Below are 21393 nucleotides of genomic sequence, written 5' to 3' on the forward strand. Positions count from 1 at the left end.
AGGTTCTATGTTTATTTAATACGGTTATGATATATACTTATATTTTTATAAAGAGGTATTAATGGTATATTATAATAACTATGGTATCTGGTATCTACCAAACAAATCACAAAATCAGCGGTTCAGTAGTCTGAATAGTTTCAAAGCCAATTCAAGGGACAATAGCACCATAATAGAACAAACTATTTTTGCCACTCCCCTCATCCCCACCAGAGCAAAAAAATGTAGTAATGTAGCTTAAAACTTTTTTAAGAACATAAAATAAGCTATTATTAAAATAATGTATAACATCATTATTTTCATTTATAAATTATTTAAAAAAATGTCATAATATGTAGTTTAAATTTTGCCAGCTGGACCAATGCTCATTTTGCACCTAGATTGGCTAGATTAACGCGGCTCTGCTCGAAATATAAAAATATATTATTAAATATTAATTTTAGGATAATATGATTGAATTGAACCATGAGGATAACAATAAGATAAATCATTTTATATTACCAACACTATGCGATATGTATAAATTATGTATAAATAGATACCGGTGAAGAATATAATTGAGACAAAAAAAAAAACGAAAACCACGATATAATAAATAAACTTTGATCATATTATTATAAGAATAGGGTTATATTATATATAGGTAGTACGTACAAGCATTGATTTTACTACATAATCTATTAATTAGATACCTATTTAGTATTTATACATTATATATCTTGTATAAGAATATAATATATACTCATACACATATACAGTATTGAAATATTACACCCAGTGCTTGAATTTAAAAAGTATAAAGAGCATTATATAAAGTGTAAAAAATGTGAACATTAAGAGATATTAATAATTATTAGTCTATAATAGCTTATTATTATAGATTTGTTTAGTCTTATTGATTATGATATAATAATAAGGGACACGGGATACAATATATACTAATATACATAGTCTGTCCACAATTCAACCATTAAGTTACCAGCTGTATTGCTGTAACTATATAATGTAACAACACTAACAACTAACAAGCTGTCAAGACGTCAAGCTGTGATACTTTTATATACTTTATAAATATATTATTTATCATATAATATCAAGGTAGAGACCTTATACTAACATTCGTATATAGTGTTACCGATTTGTGTTAGAAAATTCTGTGCCAAATAAAATTAACGAGACAAAATTATTACGGCACAAAAATATACTCTTTATTATTTAGTTTTAATTGAGTAAAATAAAAGGCTCGAAAGATTCTATACAGTAGTACGGTATATATATTCCCTCGGCACCCTTAATTACGATTTACGACATTTATTGCATATGAGCTGGCCGTCCAGTCGAAAGAACTTAGAACATTCCTTCAGACCAGGACACCAGGCAGACCACTGCATCAGCTTACAATGCTTTTCTTATTAGTTATTTTACAGCTAAATATACTTATAAAATATATATATATAATTGTATAAACATTTATAAGAATATTACTAATAATATTTATTGGTTCTTAACAATAGTCTTGCTGTATATATATATACTATATAGGGATATAATGATATAAACAGAACTATATAAGCCAGAAAGTTTAGGTTAGATTATAAAAGTTGCATATTATTGTATAATTCTGTTCTCAATTTAAAGCAGTCCTACAAGCGACAAATTAAAGTTGTACGAGTATACGACAATGAGTTTAAAAATCAAAAATTTAAATTGTGTAATTTATACTTTTCCTTTATCAAATTTAGGGGAGGGGAATACATATTTCATTGATTTTAAAATAACCTACATATTCTAAATAATATTGAATCCAAAACTCAATATTATTTAAATAATTTAAATATCATATATAAATTTGTTTTTTCATATTTTACATTTGTTTTGATGTGTATTATTTACAACATTACTTCGAAATTTCAAATAATTTTTTTTGGGCATATTTTACTTCTGTTGTTAGCACCTATTACTGCCAAAGTGCCAAGCCCTAAGTATAACTAGTATGTAAAACTGATTACTGAACAGAGAGAATTGTGTGTAGGAGTACCTAGAGTAACAACTCGACGGAAAGGGACGTTTGACGCGTGCAAACACGAGCAGTTAATACTATAGAAATACAGAACATTAGAAATAATGTAGAATGCGTTCGCAAAACATAAATGGTTACATATACCCAAGCATGGTGGGGACGGTGTTCTCTACCAGGAGAGTCGGTTTTCGGACCGACAGGGTTTAGTGGTTTAGTCAAACCTCGGGTGTGAATCATTATAGAGCTTTCAATAACACCTCATTGGCTCACTCACTACCAAGAATTTATACAGTCATTTAGGTTAAATTTTTTTTTTAATTTTAAAAACACAGCATATTTGGTCAATCAAATATAACATTACTCAATGTGTGTTATAATTATTCAAACACCGTTTGAACACGTTACAATATCCTAATTTTAAATTCAATAGATAGGTAAGATAGGTAATATAGGTACAAAACATAAACTTATATTTTATATTTTATTCCTAGCCCACGAGGCATAAGACATATTGCCATGACAAATTAAAATGTAAATTATTTAAAATTATCATTAAATTGACTTAGTCTCGCTTGAAGTCCGTACCGGAAGCCCGAAAAACAGGGAAAGTCGACTACCGTCAGGCCATGGTGCACATAGATATTATTTTATCTATGAGTGGGGCTACGGCCGGCCTGTTACCCGTATCAGTTTGACCTTATCTATAAATGTAACATAATCGGATCCGACCAGTGTGGTCAGCGGTGCAATTATTGAATTTTTATCAACAATTTTTTATATATTATACTGCCGAGTACTTGCAATTTAAAAAAAAAATATTCGCAATGTAATGGAGTATGAGACAGTTTTGAGTATCAAATCACTAATGTGCAAAATGTCGTGAATCCAGATTCTTGCGTTCCCCACAAAAATGAAATGGCGGCTGATTTCTATTGTGCTATTCGCAATCGTACTGACGGCACAACCCGCCACCCAAGATCCGTATGCCATTCTTGGTATATCGAAGACCGCATCATTGGCTGAAGTTAAAAATGCCTACCGAAATCTAGTGAAGATATGGTATGCCTTTTCAGTAAATTTTAACAAATTACAGTATTTTGTATGAATATTTATAACTCATTTATTTTTTTTCCATAATTAGGCACCCGGATAAGAACAACCATCCAGAAGCTGAGACAAAATTTATCGAAATAACAACAGCTTATGAAGTACTTGAATCATTTTTATTATAACTTATTTAATAAATATTAAAAAAAAATTGTACACTAACTGTATCATGTTTGTTATATTTTAGGCATTGACTAACCGAGATAAGCCAGATAGTTATGCTGCACCTCCAAATAGTTTTTCCAGCAACTTTAATCAATTTTTTGACTTTGACATGGACAACTTTTTTGACAACATGCATCATCGTTATACTTTTGAATTCTTTAGAAAATTACAAATAAATTTAGAGTATGTTGTTTCATTAATAATATTATTCGACATGTATTAATTTTATTTTTAATTATTTCAGTGAATTTAATTCGTTAATGTTAACAAAAAATAGCAAAAAGCTTACTTTAATACTGTTTTATTCAGAATTTTCTCTTGCTTTTCTTAAAGCACAATCTGTTCTTAAAAAGGTTATTGAAGATGTTGTACCAATCGGTATGTTAACTTGTCTAAATAAAATTGTATATAACAAAAATAAAAATTAAATAAAATTAATATTTTTAATTTTTAGGTGTAGATTTTAAAACAATGAATAAAGATATGGAACCTTCAGCATTTTGGAGAGCTAAAGGAGTGTTTCTCCCTCATTTAGTATCAATCATAGATTCAAATCTCATAGTTTATCAAGAATCTTTCCAGAGTGCTGACAATATCATCAGTATGTATACAAAATATAATTAAATCTGTAAACACATTGTTAAATAATAATTTTTGTTTAGATTTTATAAGAAAGAGTTTGCCAGTCAATCTTATACCTGAATACAACGATGTTACTATTGATAAATTTTTAAATACTTGGTCTGCTGATAACCATGTACGGGCATTAGTTATGCAACCTGGATCTCCTTTGAGAATACGTTATGCTTTAATTGCACTTGAATATCGAAACCATATTAATTTTGGGTAATTTTTTTGATATTTACTTAAAAATATTATCTAGTATCTATCTATCTATTGTGATAATTTTAAATCAATTTAATACACTACAGGTACATGAATATTGGACTCTATGAATGTCGATCAACACGAGACCGGTATAAAGTACCACACGATAAAGATACTCTATTAATATTGAAAGAAAATGTTAGACGTCCAGCTGCACATCTCTCAATGGCATACATACCGATGGTTGGTCTACGTGACCTAATGGAAAGCAATAAATATTTGACTTTACCTAGGCTATCTTCACAAGATGTTTTTGATACTCTCTGCCCAATTGGTCAAAAACAATTTTGTCTGGTATTAGTGTCTCGTAACTCTCCTAATCATGAGGCTCATAGACAATCCATCAGACGTTTTGCTCAAGAAGCACGTTCTATTTATCCTGACAAACGACTAGCCTTCATGTATGTATTTAGAGAGAGACAGCCACATTTTATTAATTCATTAACACAAGGTAGTGAAAGTCCAAGTGAACCTTTACTTCATATAGTCCTATTGACTCGCCTCAATAAGATCATGGTCAGTTATAAATGGCTTTTGGGAGATGACTATAACAACTGGGCAAACTATGATTTGACTAAAGTAATACATGTTAGAATGGATATAGTATTTTTAGCATTTTATTAACGAAAATCATATTATTAGGAAAAGCTAACCGGAGTTTTGAATGCACTACTTGGCAGTGAAGCTGCTTGGACACTAAGTAACGAAGCTCATATTGGCATTGTATTAGATGAACATGGTCAGAGCTTATTAGTACGCATTGCTGCTAGAGCTCAACAGCATATCATAACTATGTTTTACACCATGATCGATATGACCATAAACCATGGGTTATTCTTTATGTACATTGTGTTTTTGATGATTGGATCAATGGTGGTCATGTATTTTGTATACATTCTAGTGTATGTCAAAAAAAAAAATATTTTGTACTGGCACAATTATAATTTGTTTGAAATATTTTAGGGAAAACGAGATAAAAGAAATCAATAAAAAAGTTGATAAAACCAAAACAAAACCATCTCAAACAAACAGACAACGTGAACTTAAGCTTCATGAACTGAGAGCAGAAACTTATAATGGACTAGTGCGACTTATCAAACCAGGTTGTCGCACCATTATACTGTTAATAGACAACAGCACTGCTCTTTTACTTGCTCGACAATTTTACCATACTGTGTGGCCATATAGAAAGTTAGCATTACATATTTACTATTATGAGAAATAATTATTTATTATAAATTTTAAAATTTGGTGTTTAAGGAATAAGTCATTAATGTTTGGGTATTTAAACCTTGACCGTTCTCCATCCAGAGACTGGTACTGCGAATTATTATCATTAAGCCTTACAGACACAAACAAAAGCATACATATTAATACACGAAATTGTGTGGGTACAGTGTTATCGTTGTGTTCACTGAAAAAATATTTTTGCATGTACCATGCTAAACACCCAGAATCCTCACGACATGTGAGTACAAATTGGTTTTTTTTAACTTTTATGATATAATTACAATCTCATTTCATGGTAGTTGGATTAATATACATTTCCATGCTATTAATTTATTATCTCTTCAATATACATCACTCACCTAATTGACAGGAAATATTACCTTGTCACAGGATGAAATCAATTTATAACAATTGTTGTAATAAAACTTAGTCAAGTCACTTGTAAATATCAATGCAATTTATTTGGTAGGGGTTACAATCACATAAATTGTTATTTAATTTTAATAATAAAATTAATGTATTATGTGATTCCATGTTGTTACTAATATTATGTAGCTTTAACAAATTAAAAAAAAAAAAACATTCAAATCAATATTTAATAGAAGTGTAGAACTTTAATTTTATGATTCAATGGTTTTTTTTTCACGTGGTATATTAAATTATATTTTTAATTCATTGCTTTAATAAAACATTAACAATTTATACTGTTAATGGGCTACTAAATAATGTTTAAAAAAAAACCATTAGTTCACTATTGATTCATTAAATGTTTAAGAGAACGCTATACCCACATGTGCCGTTTTACTAACTTACATCATAGCAATTTTGCATTCAACAAAACACATTTTCTGATGTTAGCTTTAATATTAGATTAAATTGACCTATTATCAAATTTAAAGCTAAGGATATTATCTGGGCAATGTCATGTGCTTTTATTGATATTATCATTTTAAAGTTGTATTATTTTACAAAGCTATAACTCTCTTTAAAATAATAATACCAATAGAAGTATATGACATTGTCTAGAGCTAACATCACAAAATGTGTTCTATTGAACATAAAATTGCTATGATGTACGTTAGTAAGACTGAAACAATACATGTGGGTGTAGCGTCCTTTTAATAATAATGCATGTAACCCAGCATACATATAATATTTAACTTATTATATCATCCTAAATCATAATGGATAACATTTACAAGCAACCAATATATTAAATCTACATTTTATTGATTTTTAATTTACAAAAATATTTGGTTGCAGAAAAATGATAAGTGGAGAAGAGTTGGTATGAAACCACCAAAGAATGGAGGAGAATTTTGGGGTTTCAATGAAGAGTCTGATGAAGACAATTTCAGTTTTGATGAAGATGAAGAAAATACTGCAGGTTTTAAACCTATTTTAAAGGCAAGATAAAAGTTACTAATAAATCTGTTTTGTTCCCTTACGAACAACTATCTCAATTTTATGTTTGATTTATATTATTTAATATAGGATAAAGAAGAAGAAATTCGTACAGAACATTTGCTAGATGGATTACCTATGTGGCTTGACAGATTATTTGAAGGCAGTACTACAAGATACCAAATAAATTATTGGCCAGACTTCAAGGTATAAAAACGGAAAAGCATGAAAGAAATATTCTCACAAAATTCAATTTTAAGTATTTTTACTGATTTGTATTAATATATTAATTGTTTTACCATATTCTAGTCCTAAATGCATTCATTGTATTCAATGGTCATAATGCTCGCTTATATAAGTTTTGTTTTAAGCTTATTGGTTGTTTTTATTTTTTTTTCTTTATATTATATTTTATTGTGGTTTTCTCATTTTTTGTCAATTTTTTAAACCACTTTAAGAATCAAAATACTTTTGACTTAATTTTTGTTTGTGACTATTTTAAAATTATAAAAATTTAAAATATTTCAAGTGTATTTGTCGACAACAACAGTCCTTTTATTTTCACAAAATATATAATAAAAAATTTATTATAAGTAAAAAGCAAGGATGATTATTTCTTGAAACCACATCCACGCCTTCTACCACGAGCCCGTTCAAACTTGCGTCCCTTGGAGCGAACATATGGTTTAGTGTGGCTGTGAGGTACACCCGGAGCTGGTCCAAAGTGTCTGCACGATTCACGTGATTTACGTTTGCCTAAATAATAATAATATATATATAAATATACAATTAAACAATAACTACTTAAAAAAAACCAGCCAATGCAAATAATTAATATATAAAAAACCATTAATTTTTAGCAAATAAAAAGTTTAGTTTTCATACAACAGGTCAATACAGATTATATATTTGAAATAAGAATAAAACATGATTTTCTAAAAAATCAACACATGAACTCTTTGCAATATGCATTTAATAGTTGGATCAGAATAAGATTCATATATAAAAACATCATTAGGTAACCAAATACTAAAAAATTAATATTCAGTCACTATCTAAGAATATATTATTTTAAGAGATTTAGAAAATAAAAAAGGTCGACATAATATAGTGTAATCAGAATCATAATATAATTTAAATATTCTCTACCAATGTCATAGGATTATCTCACGATAACAAATTCTAGTATTCTTATTTTTTACTATAAAATTAAGAAAACAAACTAGACGCACAAATAAAAAAAAAGTGAAATTTGAACCATTATCAATTGTATAAAAATTTCAGGTAACTGCATTGCAAGTTTAACTTTACTAATTGTCAATAATACGAATTCTATCATTTTTAATTTGCAACAAGAATATGAAGTATGGATAATACTTGAAACAATATATATATTTTTATATGTATTGAAGCCATTTTTAACAAAAGATTTACACAACATTAATTTTAAAAAAATTAATAAAAATCTGCTAACTGCATATATTACAGCGTAGAATTACCTTTAATACATGAACCAATTTTAATCATATTTAAGAAAATTAATTTAAATGATTTATGGATTGTACTAAGAATTCTAGTTATAAATATATAACCTTTTAATTATGTTATATTACATTTGATGTTCTTATACGAGTTCATACACATATAATATATGCAATAGTTAATCATTCATTAGTAGAAGACTAGTAAAAATGTAAAAAATATAAGGTTATAAATAACCAATTAATGCGATTTAAAATTATAAATACTGCTGTTTATGAACGAAGAAGCTGATTGTCTCTTTTATAATATTACAGTTAACTAAATCATGAATATATTCAATACATGTTCTAGATGATTGAATACAAATAGAATAAATAATATTTTAAAAGTATAATGCAATCTCCTGTTATTAATTCATAGTAACTATAAAAATTTAAGTTCTCACCTTGCAATAAAACAGTATTCTTGCCAGTCGGTGCTTTCAATGCTAATTGATCAAATGTAAGAATTTCTCCACCAGCTTTTAAGATGCGAGCTCTAGCTCCTGAAGTCACACGCAATGCACAAACCTGAAAATAAAAACTAGTTAAGATAATTCTTGACAGCGAAGCAAGTTATCAGGAACATACTGTGAGCTTGGGCACTTTGAACAATCTCTTGTCATCGACAACAGTGCCAACGACTACTGCAATACGCTTTTCATCGGCAATCTTGGTCATGTACTTTGAGACAGCGCTCAATGATATCGGAGGACGGTTGATGCGAGACATGAACAAACGTCTCAATACGACTTTGTTGAAATGGGAACGGGTACGCCGAGCCAAGAAACGGTATAACTACAAAGTAGAGGCCGATTAATAATATAATTTAATACAGACGAACAGTATTTAATTCATTGATTTAAACCCGTACTCACCTTAACCAACAGTAACAAATACACATCTTTGGACTTAGGTGCAGTCCGTTTGGCCTTATGCCCGCGCCTGTGATCGATATCAATACCCTAAGGGATAAAATAAAAACATTGAGTATCGCTATTAAGTTAGCACAAACGTGGATTAAAACAGATGAAAATCTTACCATTTTGAATTTTCACAGACTCGTTCTAGTAGATATTGACGTAAAGAGTTCAAGAAAGACACACGGCATACGCGAGTGCCCGGATAAACAGTGGCAAGCAGTGTTGCCAACAAGTCACGAACCACGTTTATCAATTACCGTGATAACGTCTATACGAGACACACTGTATTCATAAAATATACTCGTGATACACGATATCAGGTGTTTATTTGGCGCTAAATAAGTGTTTTAAATTTCACTCAAAATTATTACAGTAGTCCCTAATCCGGTCATCCGGACAACTTATATTTCGTACTTTCTTTAAATTTTTTGATTTTCTATAAATTCGTATTGATATATGTATATATGTAATACATATATCACAATAATAATGTGTAATGTAAAATTGTAAATCAATAAGTTTTCAACTTGTATAAATACATAAGTTGTTTTTTGAAAAATATTTATTAGTAAATTTAAAAAACGTCATTCCGATAGAGTCAAGTCCCATCTAGTCCGGATTAGTGAGACTGCTGTAACACATTCAAAATTTTAAATTTTATAATTTCCTTACTCTCGTGTAAATTTATCCTTGGCAATCCATGCACCGTTTGACATTTCTATGGTTTAGCCGTAGACTTATTCCAAATAAATACATAATATATTGATCTAATAACGTATTCACGTTGGATTTTATCACCGGATAGTCTTACTCCTTAGGTGATTTATGTTAATTGTATACATATATAATATATTCTATCATATTATCATATTATTATCTAATACTATACTGTCTATACATACCTAGGTTGTCGATTTTCTTTTAATAAATAATAAAATAAGTGTTTGACTTGAATATTATAATATGAATCGTGACAGTTCATAATATAATAAAAAATAATGGACTAGGATTCAGTGGTACTGACATGGAAGGTTTGAAACGATCTGTGATAAAAATAGGTGTACCTATGTCAGTCAAGTGGGTTGAGAGATTCAAAAAACCTAAAGAATAAAGTAGTAATAAATAAACGAACTTGAAACTAAAATTACCTAAGATCCAGTAGCATTAAGCCGTAGAGTATATCCAGGTCCATATACAGGAGGGTTTTAGGGAATCAAACCCTCCTCCCTTCTACCAGTAACTCCGAAATTTTTAAAGTAGGTGTATATTTATAATACCTATAACAAAAACTAACAACACACTTTTTAGTTCATGTATTAAAAATATTTTTTCAATCTACACTGGCCCTGTATGAGAATAAATTACTCTATTATAAACTATTATGTGAATGTGATTACATATTGAATGAATCAAATGATTTCGATAACCATACCGCCATATTTTATTATGAAAAGATTAATTTTGCGAATAAATTGTAATTTGAATAATAATTCAATTGCCACGTACCTAACTAAACAAATAAATATTTCCTTTACAAGTCGACACTATGATTTATATACCATCATCAACTTGTTTTGTACCTATAAACCTATCACGTAATTAAATAATATTTTTCCATGCTACTGGTGATCTATATCAATCAATCGCTAACTACAGAAAATTTCAATTCGTATGAAATGTTTCGCGGAGGGTGGCACGGTGCAATAAACTATTAGACATACGTTAATTTTGTATAAAATCCTTCTATTTTTAAATAATAAAAAATAATTTAATTTCTAAATACATAGAATTATTATTATTTTAGCATTATTGAATAATAATTCTCCTATATAGTCTAAATATATTTTCATTCCGATGAGATAAATAATAAATTGTAACTATAATAATAATTAGAAAAAGTTCCAAATAGTTTGGCCACAGGCCTATCGACTTATTGAGTATTGTTATGAATTAATTTGAGGTCCGGCCGCCCGGGGCTCGGGGGTTTTTTGCATCCCTAGCATCCCCAGTAGTTGCGGCACTGACTACATTAGTTAATTCTATTACATCCGAGCATCTATACTCTATAGACTTTGGGAAAATAACTAAACCAATTCTAGTAGAATTAATTTTAATTTCTATTAAATAAAACAAAAATGTTTAATGTAAATAATATTTAAAAAAAAATAAAATATTATCAGGCTGAATTAAAAATAATTAATATTTGTGTAAAACTATTAGCAACACAAGCATTCAGTTAATATTATATTATATGAACGCTTTATAATATTATTTATTGAGCAAGCTTATATAGAATTTCTGCGCACAGTCTTGAAAAAATGGATATGAACCATAATTTTGTGAAGAAAATTAATTATTTTTGTTTAAGTAAATGTTTGTATTGCAAGAAAAGAAAAATATTCAAAAGAATTTATAAATGCACAGATTGTCAAAAGATTCGTCACCGTGAGTGCCTAACGAAGTTCATACAAACAGAACAGAAGAGTAAATCAGAAGTATTAGAGCTCACGGAGACAACTACGGTATAAAAAAGTTAAATTTTTTAATTTAACATCTCAATACCTTATCTTTATTCTTTATGATGATGGTCTTATATTTTGTGACTTTCAATAAAAATTCTTCGACATTTCGTAAAAGTATGAATTCGGTCACTCGGTTTTTATGAAATAATGTATACTTTGAGCAATTGCTATTGCTATAGAGCGATCGCGTTTCCAATAAATATACAATACCTGAAAATAATTCAATCATAATATTGTTTAAAAGATATACACGGCGTGGAACAGGATGTACAAGTTATAGACAAGAATAGTGTCACTCTGGAAGAGAATACAAATATTTCATTACCAAGTGTAGATGTTCAGAATGTACTGAAAATTGAAATAAACACAAATAATGTGGAAGTGATGGACGAAAAACAATTTGATGAAGCGGTTCTGCAGGAGACAAATAACTCATCCATAATACTGGAACCAAATCTAGGCAAATCCAATTACCTATATTTGTTAATGATTCTATCAAATGGCGATAGGAGTTTTGGGACACAAAACTTGGCAATGTTCTAAGCGAATAATAATGCATGATACAATAGCGATTAACAGTTCACACAATTAAAACATGCTCACCATCACAGCAACCTATAATTTCGACGTTACATGTGCTGTTTGTCAAACATTTATAGGTATCAGTAATGGTGAATATATTTTGAAAGTGTGAATAAATAATCGCAATTGTATCACCCATAAAATAAACAATGTTTTTTCCTTTACGCGTATAAAAAGGTAGGGCGGGCGCCGGGCATCAGGCGCAATCGTGCTACACCCTTATGTTCTATGACCCTATCATTTTAATTTTAATAGAAAGTTTGTTGTAATTTGTACTGTTTTTATATTTTTAGTCTTAGTTCTGCTTTGAAAATGACGTATATTTCCCTGCCTCTCCACATTTAAAATATTATAATTTCTTATGAAAATAATTAGCTTACAAATAGCATATATTCACACAACTATCTTTAAAATTTACATCTTTTAGAGGTACTTTTCCGTTATCCTGACTAACCACGAGTCTCAATTCCATTACCTCGACTACCTCCTCAAAGTTTCGACCAACATGAATTTGTCATTTATATAATTAATATAATTATAACCCTTTTTTAGATTTTGCACAAGGATAAACACTTCTCTAGCTTCGCCAAACATAAATAGTTTATATAAAAATTTATTTTTATGCTAATACCTACATATTTAGCACTGATTATCGTCACACGCGTAACATATTATCGAATTTTGCAGTACATATTTCACTATTAGATATTTTTAAAATTAGAGTAAATTTATCAGCAATGTAAACACAATTAGTGTACAATTTAAAATTAAGATTATTATCTATGGCATTTCGGAGCGTTTTATTGATATTTTAAACAGGAAGCAATAGTTGTAAATTTGAAAATCTACAAAAAGATTACAATTTTAAACTACTAACTTACTTCAAAATTAAAATATCAACAAAACTTTCCAATATGCCAGGGTAATAATTTTATATTTAAATTTTATAATATATTAATTTACTCTAGTTGTACAATAACATAATTAAATGGAAAATTCTAATTATTGAATCATTCTAAATGCAAAATTTTCCATGTTATTTGTGTGTGATAGATAGTCGACAGAGACAATAACACTTGTGGATTTCGTTTTAGTCGTTACTCGTTTTAGATTTTAAAATTTAGTCGGAAAATTCAAGTATTAAAATCCCTCCCAGCCTCCCATCAATAATATTTGCTAGCGCCAGCCCTGTGTGTAGTTGAGTACCTATCCAGTTACTTTTTCGTATAAGCTATTTCTGTCAGAATTGAAGAAAGAATTAATATTTATTTTTTTTGAGCGTCTTGGTCGTAATAATCTCAAAAATGTGTAAATTTCTTTATGGTTAAAAATGCATATAATTGTAATTTGAATACCTAGTAATCGAAAATTTATAAGTAATGGTATTTAATTTGTTATTTGTACAAATATGTACCACAGAATAGATTAAATTTAAATTAAATTAATTATATATTTATATTATTTATTTATATTCTGTGTACTTATAATAAATTGTATTATACATAGACCAATATCTGTATATTCATTTATCTGTGACACGATGTAGAGAAGATCTTCTCTACATCGTGATCTGTGGTTATTTCACAGATTTCTATATAGAAGTCTGTGGGTTATTTGTTAATTTGTTATCATACGCAATATTGATAATGATAACATTGTTTATACTTTATTTTGATAAACATTATATTAGTAATAACACGTTTCCACGTGCTAAGAAATTATTAGGCATACTGGGCATAGTAATGATGAAAAACCAACTATCTCTAGGCTTTAACTAAGTATTGAGCTCATTCGCCACCTTCATAATTATTTAATATTCCTCCTATTGTTTTATATTAAACGTGAAAATAACCACTGCGTTTGCGTTGTCAAAAATGCATCAGTTCAGTGATGCAGAAGATGACGATTCACCGTAAGTATATTTTTATAATTACAGTTTAACTTTGGAAACAGATAATATACAGACTTAGATCTATGATAGGTCAGTATTATATATTGTCAATGTCATGGTTATTCTTAAATGTTGTAAAGCATATAAGCGTGCCAGACTTTTACAGCAGGTATTTCTAAAGCCTAATATGTTGCAAAAAAGGCATTAAAATAAATTTTATCTATTCTAGAATTGGATAGTATTGGGAACAACAAAAGATAAATAGAAAAAATACTAACTACTATAAAATATCACTTGGGTATCAGTCTTACTTGAAGTCGTGCTTATATATTGACGAATAATGATGAATTGATAATTGATAAAAATAAATATTTGATGATATTTTTCTTTAGGGTTTTAATTATTTAGTTATAATATAATTTTTAAAACAAAATAAAAATAAAATAATTATGCAAGTATTTCTATAATAAATACAGCAACACCCTTAAACACCCAATTGTTGCCTCTAATGTAGAACAAACAATAAATATTACTGCAACTACCGGTAGATTGTAATTTTCAGTACATGTACATACAATTTATATAAAAAAAAAAATTCTTAATATACATTATAGAGGAATAATTATTTAAATATTGATTTAATATTTTTAGATTGGTTATCAAGGACAATGATGACATATCTAAATTATTTGGTGAGATGACTTTTAATAATAATGGCCGTAAGTTAGTAAATGATCAAAATACATATGATACTGATTACTCAGACGATAGCATTGATGATGAAACACTTTTTGATAATGGTAATTAGTTAAAAAATATTGATTAAATTATTATTAATAATGTTTCATTTTTAATCAAATAGGATGTTATAGTAGAAAAGGAGCAAATGAAATTAAAGCTCAAATTCAATCTACAACTCCAAACCAACAGAACAAGAACGTTAAAATTAGTGATTATCAACCATCTGAGAATCTTATTAAAAAATATTTAGACAAAGTAAATACAGATCCATATGAAGGGCCTGTACTTACTCATGAAGCTTCTAATAAACTAATGGAAAGCTACAAAAAAGCTGATGCTATGCGGTATAGTTATTAATATTTAAGGCTGTGAATTTAATGCATTTGCATGTTTTTTTTTTATTACATTGTATATTAAAATGGATTCTGCTAAAATTTGTTTTGACTTAATTAGTTATTTATAGTTCAAATATCAAATCTTATTTTGCATATTTGATGTGTTAGGGCATATAAATGTATTTTTTAATGATTTTTTTATAGAAATGCTTTTTTATGTATTATTCTATTTTTAGTCAGGTATTTAACATGTTGACTATACTGGACTAATGAAGTTGAGATTAAATTAATTTACTGATATCAACTCGTACGTATGGGACGATTTAAAATCGTTAGACAATTGTTTTTAGTTTGGTGCTATCCATTGACCAATGGAATGCCTATGTTAGAGTATTATCCTAATTTGTCTTAATTTCTTTGTTTAATTGTAAAATTAATGAAAAAATAAGAATATAAGTCAAATTTTAATATTTATTTTTTTGTATATTTTGTCAGTGTTTAATGCATATATGCATGCATATTTAATAGTTTTTAAGTGCATTAAATTCACAACCTTGTTAATATTTAACAAATTATTTCAATGTATAATAATTTTTGTAATATTGTAGATTTAGAAATAAAGACAAGTGTGATAGAGCTACAGCTGAACAAGTAATGGATCCAAGAACCCGAATGATACTATTTAAATTACTTAATAGAGGAATGATTGGACAAATTGATGGATGTATATCTACTGGAAAGGAAGCTAATGTATATCATTCAACATCAACTGATGGTGACAAACATTATGCTATTAAAGTATTTAAAACATCAATATTGGTATTCAAAGATCGTGATCGTTATGTTACTGGTGAATTCAGGTAATTAATTATTAAATAAATTATTATTTTATAGACATACAATCATTTATTTTATTTATTTATAACTTGATAATTAAATTAAATTTTTATGTATACATATTATAATATAATATGGTACATTTATGTGTTTAAATGTGATATTTTTAGCAATATTTTTTTACATTATTTCAAATAATAGCTATACATTTTTTTCAAAATAATATTTTAAAAATTTAAAATAGATTCTGGAAATTTTGATATTTGGTATTTTCCTGGTTAGGTTACATTTATAAACACTTAATTAATTAATAATAAAAAATTAAAACATTATTTATATTTATTACAACACAATTCAAAACTTGTGTACAGTCGTTTTTTTTTTTAAGTTTATTATTTAAATATAAATATGTTAATAATTTTGATAATTTTCTAACATTTTAAATAAACTTTAAACTATCTTTTGTTAAGTAAATAAATTATAATTTTTCTTTCATAGATTTAGGCATGGTTACTGCAGGCATAATCCAAGAAAAATGGTTCGTTTATGGGCTGAAAAAGAAATGCGTAATCTTGCTCGAATGTATGCAGCTGGTCTACCAGTACCTCAACCAATTTTGTTAAGATCACATGTTTTACTGATGTCTTTTATCGGTAAAGATGGTTGGCCTGCCCCAAAATTAAAAGTAATAATGCTGAATTTATATTTAAATATTTAATACATTTTCCTTAAAGGTATCTGCTTATTATATTTTTACTTTACCAGGATGCTCGTTTAACCTCATCTAAAGCGTGCCAACTTTATAGGGATTGTTTAATAATTATGTGGAAACTATACAATATTTGTAAACTTGTACATGCTGATCTTAGCGAGTTTAATTTACTGTAAATATATTTTTTATCATATTAATATTAATATAAATAATCACAATACATACATATTTATAATTATAGGTATAACGATGGAGAAATAGTGATGATTGATGTATCTCAAGCTGTTGAACATGAGCATCCATATGCTTTAGAATTCCTTCGAAAAGATTGTACGAACATTACAGGTATATAATTTATATAATTTTCTTATAGTAGATACTTTATTAATAACTGTAATACATTAAAATTTTTTCTAGAATTTTTCCGTCATCATGATGTTGGTACATTAACCATTAAATCTTTATTCGACTTTCTTACTGATCCTACTATCACATTAGATAATATGGAAACATGTCTTGACCGGCTTCAAGAAAATATGGCTAATTCAAATCCATTAACAAATGAAGAAATTGTTGAACAAGAAGTATTCAAAAATGCATATATACCAAAAAATCTAAATGAGGTACATTATACAATACATCTAAAATTATTTAAGAAATTATATTTTTCTTTATAATCATTTTTTAATGAATAAAGGTTGTTGATTTTGAAAGAGATATTAGTTTGGTTAAATCTGGTCAAACTAGTGAAGATTTAATTTATCAAAAAATTGTTGGACTTAAAGACGATTTATCTGGACCTCAAAATACACCGGCAATATTAGAAGATGATAATAGTGATGATAGTAACAGTAGTGCATCAGAAAATGAAAGTATTAATTCTGATGATAAAAGTAAATTTACTAATTCTGCGAGACCTAAAAATGAAGATGCTGAAAGCAAACGAGTAAGATTTTAATACTTAATACAGTGTAATAGATTCATTTATATTTTTTGTGTATGATATATTTATTTAGTTACGAAAAAAACAAGTAAAAGATGAAAAAGCAGATAAAAGGAAGGTGAAATTAAAAAAACATTTAAAAAAAAGAAAAGAAAAAACAACACAATGCAGAAAAAAATAATTAATATTTAATTATTATACATGCTTTGTTAATAAATTGTTATATATATATTTTATTCTTATTTTGTCTTTTGATCTAATTCATTTAAATTTTATATGCTACAAAAAAAAAAAAAAAAAAGGTAAAGGTGTATACTATATACTTTACAACTTGTTGTATGAGCAATTTGAAAGATTAATTTTAAATATATTGTAATTTGAATAGTCAATAGTCATGCGATTCGTTAAGGAGCTTATTAAAAATACATGGATCAATGTACAAAAAAGAAGAGCATGTGAAAGATTTATGTACCCTGGAAGTAATAATATTCTTTATAATAAGTAGTAAAATCAAATATAAATTATAATTTAAAACTTAACACTGGATGTTTTGTTTCTTCATATTTTCATAATATTCAAGAATATTGAATATACATAAAATTATATTCATTACTTTTTTTATAGACATTAAAAGTTTAAACTTTGATGAAATCGGATGTATAAAAAAATTATCTTTCCTCGAACGATTCTAGTAACTTTGTTACACCTACTTAACAGTGAAACGAGAAAGTTGAAACTGCAAAATTATGTTCATTATTATTTTAATATATAAGCTACTAATACCAGCTACACAGTTCTACAGTACCTACATTGATATTGACTCAATTTATTGTTTTGTATATCAGATGAGACAATAAAATCAATAATATTATAAATATAAACGATGTTATGGAAAAAATTAGTTAAATCTACCATATTACAGAAAGAGAAATAAATTATTGATACTATAATAATAATTATTATTGTATTGCATACTTAAAAAGTAATTATCTTAATGACTTAATAAAACAAACAAAAGTCAAAAATATAAATATTCAAACCTTTCACTGTATAAGATGTTTTTGGTGTAATTAAGGAAAAATTAATATAAAGTCACATTAGTTTTTAGAAATATATGAAGTCTTGGGTATCTTATTATAAATTATAATAGTTATATTAAAGAAAAATTCACTCACCTATGTAATATTTATGTATTATATATAATAATATTTTTAAACTAATTAAAGAAAAATTATTTTTGGTACCTTGAAATTGCACCATATTTTTGGTAATCATTTCTATTTTAAATTGTATTAATAATTTATTGTTAATAAAAAATTGTTTTATATTATTTTTAACTGACATTAATAATGTAATATCCAGGCCTGTCTATAGTGGGGGGAGGAAAGGTAGGATTTCTCCCGGGCCTGAACGTTTTAAGGGGCCCAAAAAAAGAGGCACTGTAATTAATTCGAACAATTTATTTTTTGCTTATTTACAAATTTTAGCTGACGGTATGTTAATTGTTAGACAAATGATAAAATAATATCAAATTTCTGTGGTGGCTCCAAGAACCACCTTTAATAGGGGCCCTTAAGCATTTCCTCCCAGGCCTGAACTTTTCTCTCTACGGCCCTGGTAATATCTTATGATAATAAGATGTAACTATTAAACATGGTTATTGATTAATATTATTAATCTGATAATATGATTTAAACAACAAAATATATTTTAATAGTTCAGTAATTACATAAAATGTAATATTTCTTATATAACAAAATGTTGATAATTAAGTATAGTAGGTACTTAAGTTTAATAAAGATGATGATTTAACACGTTTTCCAAAAATACAATTTCATGGATACATCAATCATGCTCAAGACATACTTTAGCAACATTTAGAGTACAATTTTATGACTCAACAGTCCGAACTGCAGATATCATTAATTGTAAATTATATTCTTCTATTTAATCAAGTGGATTATCTATTTTCGATTCTTCAAATTTTATTTCTGGAAATTTTGTAAGGTCTTCATCTTTGCTGAATCCATACGATGCTCTTAGTCTTTTTTCCAATTTATTAATTTCATTGCACAAATCAATACATTCTTGTGACTGAGTCATCATTAATTGTATATATTCTTCTCTTTTATCATAAATAATTTTCTTTATTTCATTTTCCGACTTGACTTTTGGTGTAATAGCAGTTTTCAATTCAATATCTTCACAATTCCTATTAGTACTTATAGCAGATGTTCTGTAATTTCTTATAATAGTACACACATTTTTTATTAATATTCTCTTCATTTTTATTGACTGTTAGTGAATTTATTAAGCTAATGAACAATTGTAATAGACTATTAAATTAAAATAATTAAAAAGCCGAATTTTTTAAGTTATTGACTTTGTATACTACTACAAAAATATGTAATCAATTAATTAATTTCTTAATAGCCAAACAAATAAAAAAATGTATTTAAAAAAATAATAGTTGAATGTATAAAATGACTTGTTGATTGTTGTCAATAATAATTTTCAAAATATTCAGTTCGTTTTCGACAAAAAAAACTATATAATTATAAAGGTCGACTATCTTTCAAAGTTTCAACCTTCCTATACGAGTAATGTTAATCTCTGATTAAATTTTACCTAATGGCTAATCCCTTTTTATACAAAAAAAAAAAAAGATCATAAATATAAAGCTTGAAAGTTTAATGCAAAGTTTCACATAAGTTTATCTTAATGTTCTTTCTGAAACCTACAGTTTTTTGAAATTACATATCCGTAATTTTTTTACAGGTATTTCATTACATAGTTCGTTAGATCCTATTGTTATCAGAACTATATGATGATGATCGAGATTAAAATCTTATATATATATACCTAGGTGTCAGAGTACTTATCCCACAAATAAACGGAAGTATGGAACTAAGGGAGAAAAAAAGAAAAGATAAGTCACTACTATAACGTTTCCTTTGCATGCTGGTCTTAATTGTTAATAAACCTGTATACTCGAATAGCTACAATTTATAGATGAGTATTGAGTACTTTGCGTTGTCGCAAACATTTTTAAAATATTGAATAATATAAACGAGCAGTGATTTTGTGTGCTAAAGTAGAACCTCATTAGAGTTAATTGCATTTGTTTACAATAGGAATTTCCAATGGAGCTTGGCATCTATTTTAGAACGTGGCGTCACATCAGAATCATCAAATTATTTTTTTTTTGGTAGAACTGAAGTAATATTATATATCGGATCTCCAATAATTACTTTGAAATCGCAATACGTTTGTGAATTCTCAATTCTAGTGAAATGTAATCGTTTTGGCTTTTGCACAAGTTCAGATTCTTAGCATAGAATACTTTGTTTGTCTTTGTTATCATTATTACTTGTTGTTTTATTTTGTAAACAGATTGAACATTTAAAAAATAAAAACAATAAAAAAAAAAATAATAAGAATATATTATTATAAGAATTGCAATTTTATTTACGATATGCAGAAGTTACAATGTTGTATATAATATATCATATTTATGTTATTTGCTTATTTTACTGACAATAAATTATCGTGAAACAATGACGAAAATAGAAT

The 21393-nt window shown here is 27.3% G+C and overlaps 3 protein-coding genes across 3 annotated transcripts; 2 read left to right on the forward strand and 1 right to left on the reverse strand.

Annotated features, from left to right (window-relative positions):
• Positions 1–2777: 2777 nt before the first annotated feature.
• On the forward strand, positions 2778–7218 carry LOC113555212 (dnaJ homolog subfamily C member 16). The gene is made up of 12 exons (XM_026959595.1): positions 2778–3079; positions 3162–3228; positions 3315–3475; positions 3537–3670; positions 3747–3893; positions 3955–4138; positions 4225–4759; positions 4823–5082; positions 5144–5371; positions 5441–5648; positions 6674–6817; positions 6905–7218. The coding sequence occupies exons 1-12, from the start codon at positions 2931–2933 to the stop codon at positions 7025–7027; spliced, it is 2340 nt and encodes a 779-aa protein (XP_026815396.1). The 5' UTR covers positions 2778–2930; the 3' UTR covers positions 7028–7218.
• A 118-nt stretch (positions 7219–7336) lies between these two features.
• Positions 7337–9498, reverse strand: LOC113555213 (60S ribosomal protein L18). The gene is made up of 5 exons (XM_026959597.1): positions 9377–9498; positions 9213–9299; positions 8926–9132; positions 8742–8865; positions 7337–7570 (listed from the first exon to the last, which is right to left on the reverse strand). The coding sequence occupies exons 1-5, from the start codon at positions 9377–9379 to the stop codon at positions 7425–7427; spliced, it is 567 nt and encodes a 188-aa protein (XP_026815398.1). The 5' UTR covers positions 9380–9498; the 3' UTR covers positions 7337–7424.
• A 4556-nt stretch (positions 9499–14054) lies between these two features.
• Positions 14055–18001, forward strand: LOC113553554 (serine/threonine-protein kinase RIO1). The gene is made up of 10 exons (XM_026956930.1): positions 14055–14273; positions 14904–15052; positions 15115–15337; positions 15937–16188; positions 16664–16850; positions 16931–17049; positions 17119–17222; positions 17295–17500; positions 17575–17823; positions 17894–18001. Exons 1-10 carry the CDS (start codon positions 14236–14238, stop codon positions 17999–18001), a joined length of 1635 nt encoding a protein of 544 aa, XP_026812731.1. The 5' UTR covers positions 14055–14235.
• Positions 18002–21393: the final 3392 nt, after the last annotated feature.

Source organism: Rhopalosiphum maidis, chromosome 2 (assembly GCF_003676215.2).
Source record: "Rhopalosiphum maidis isolate BTI-1 chromosome 2, ASM367621v3, whole genome shotgun sequence".
NCBI classification, from domain to species: domain Eukaryota; kingdom Metazoa; phylum Arthropoda; class Insecta; order Hemiptera; family Aphididae; genus Rhopalosiphum; species Rhopalosiphum maidis.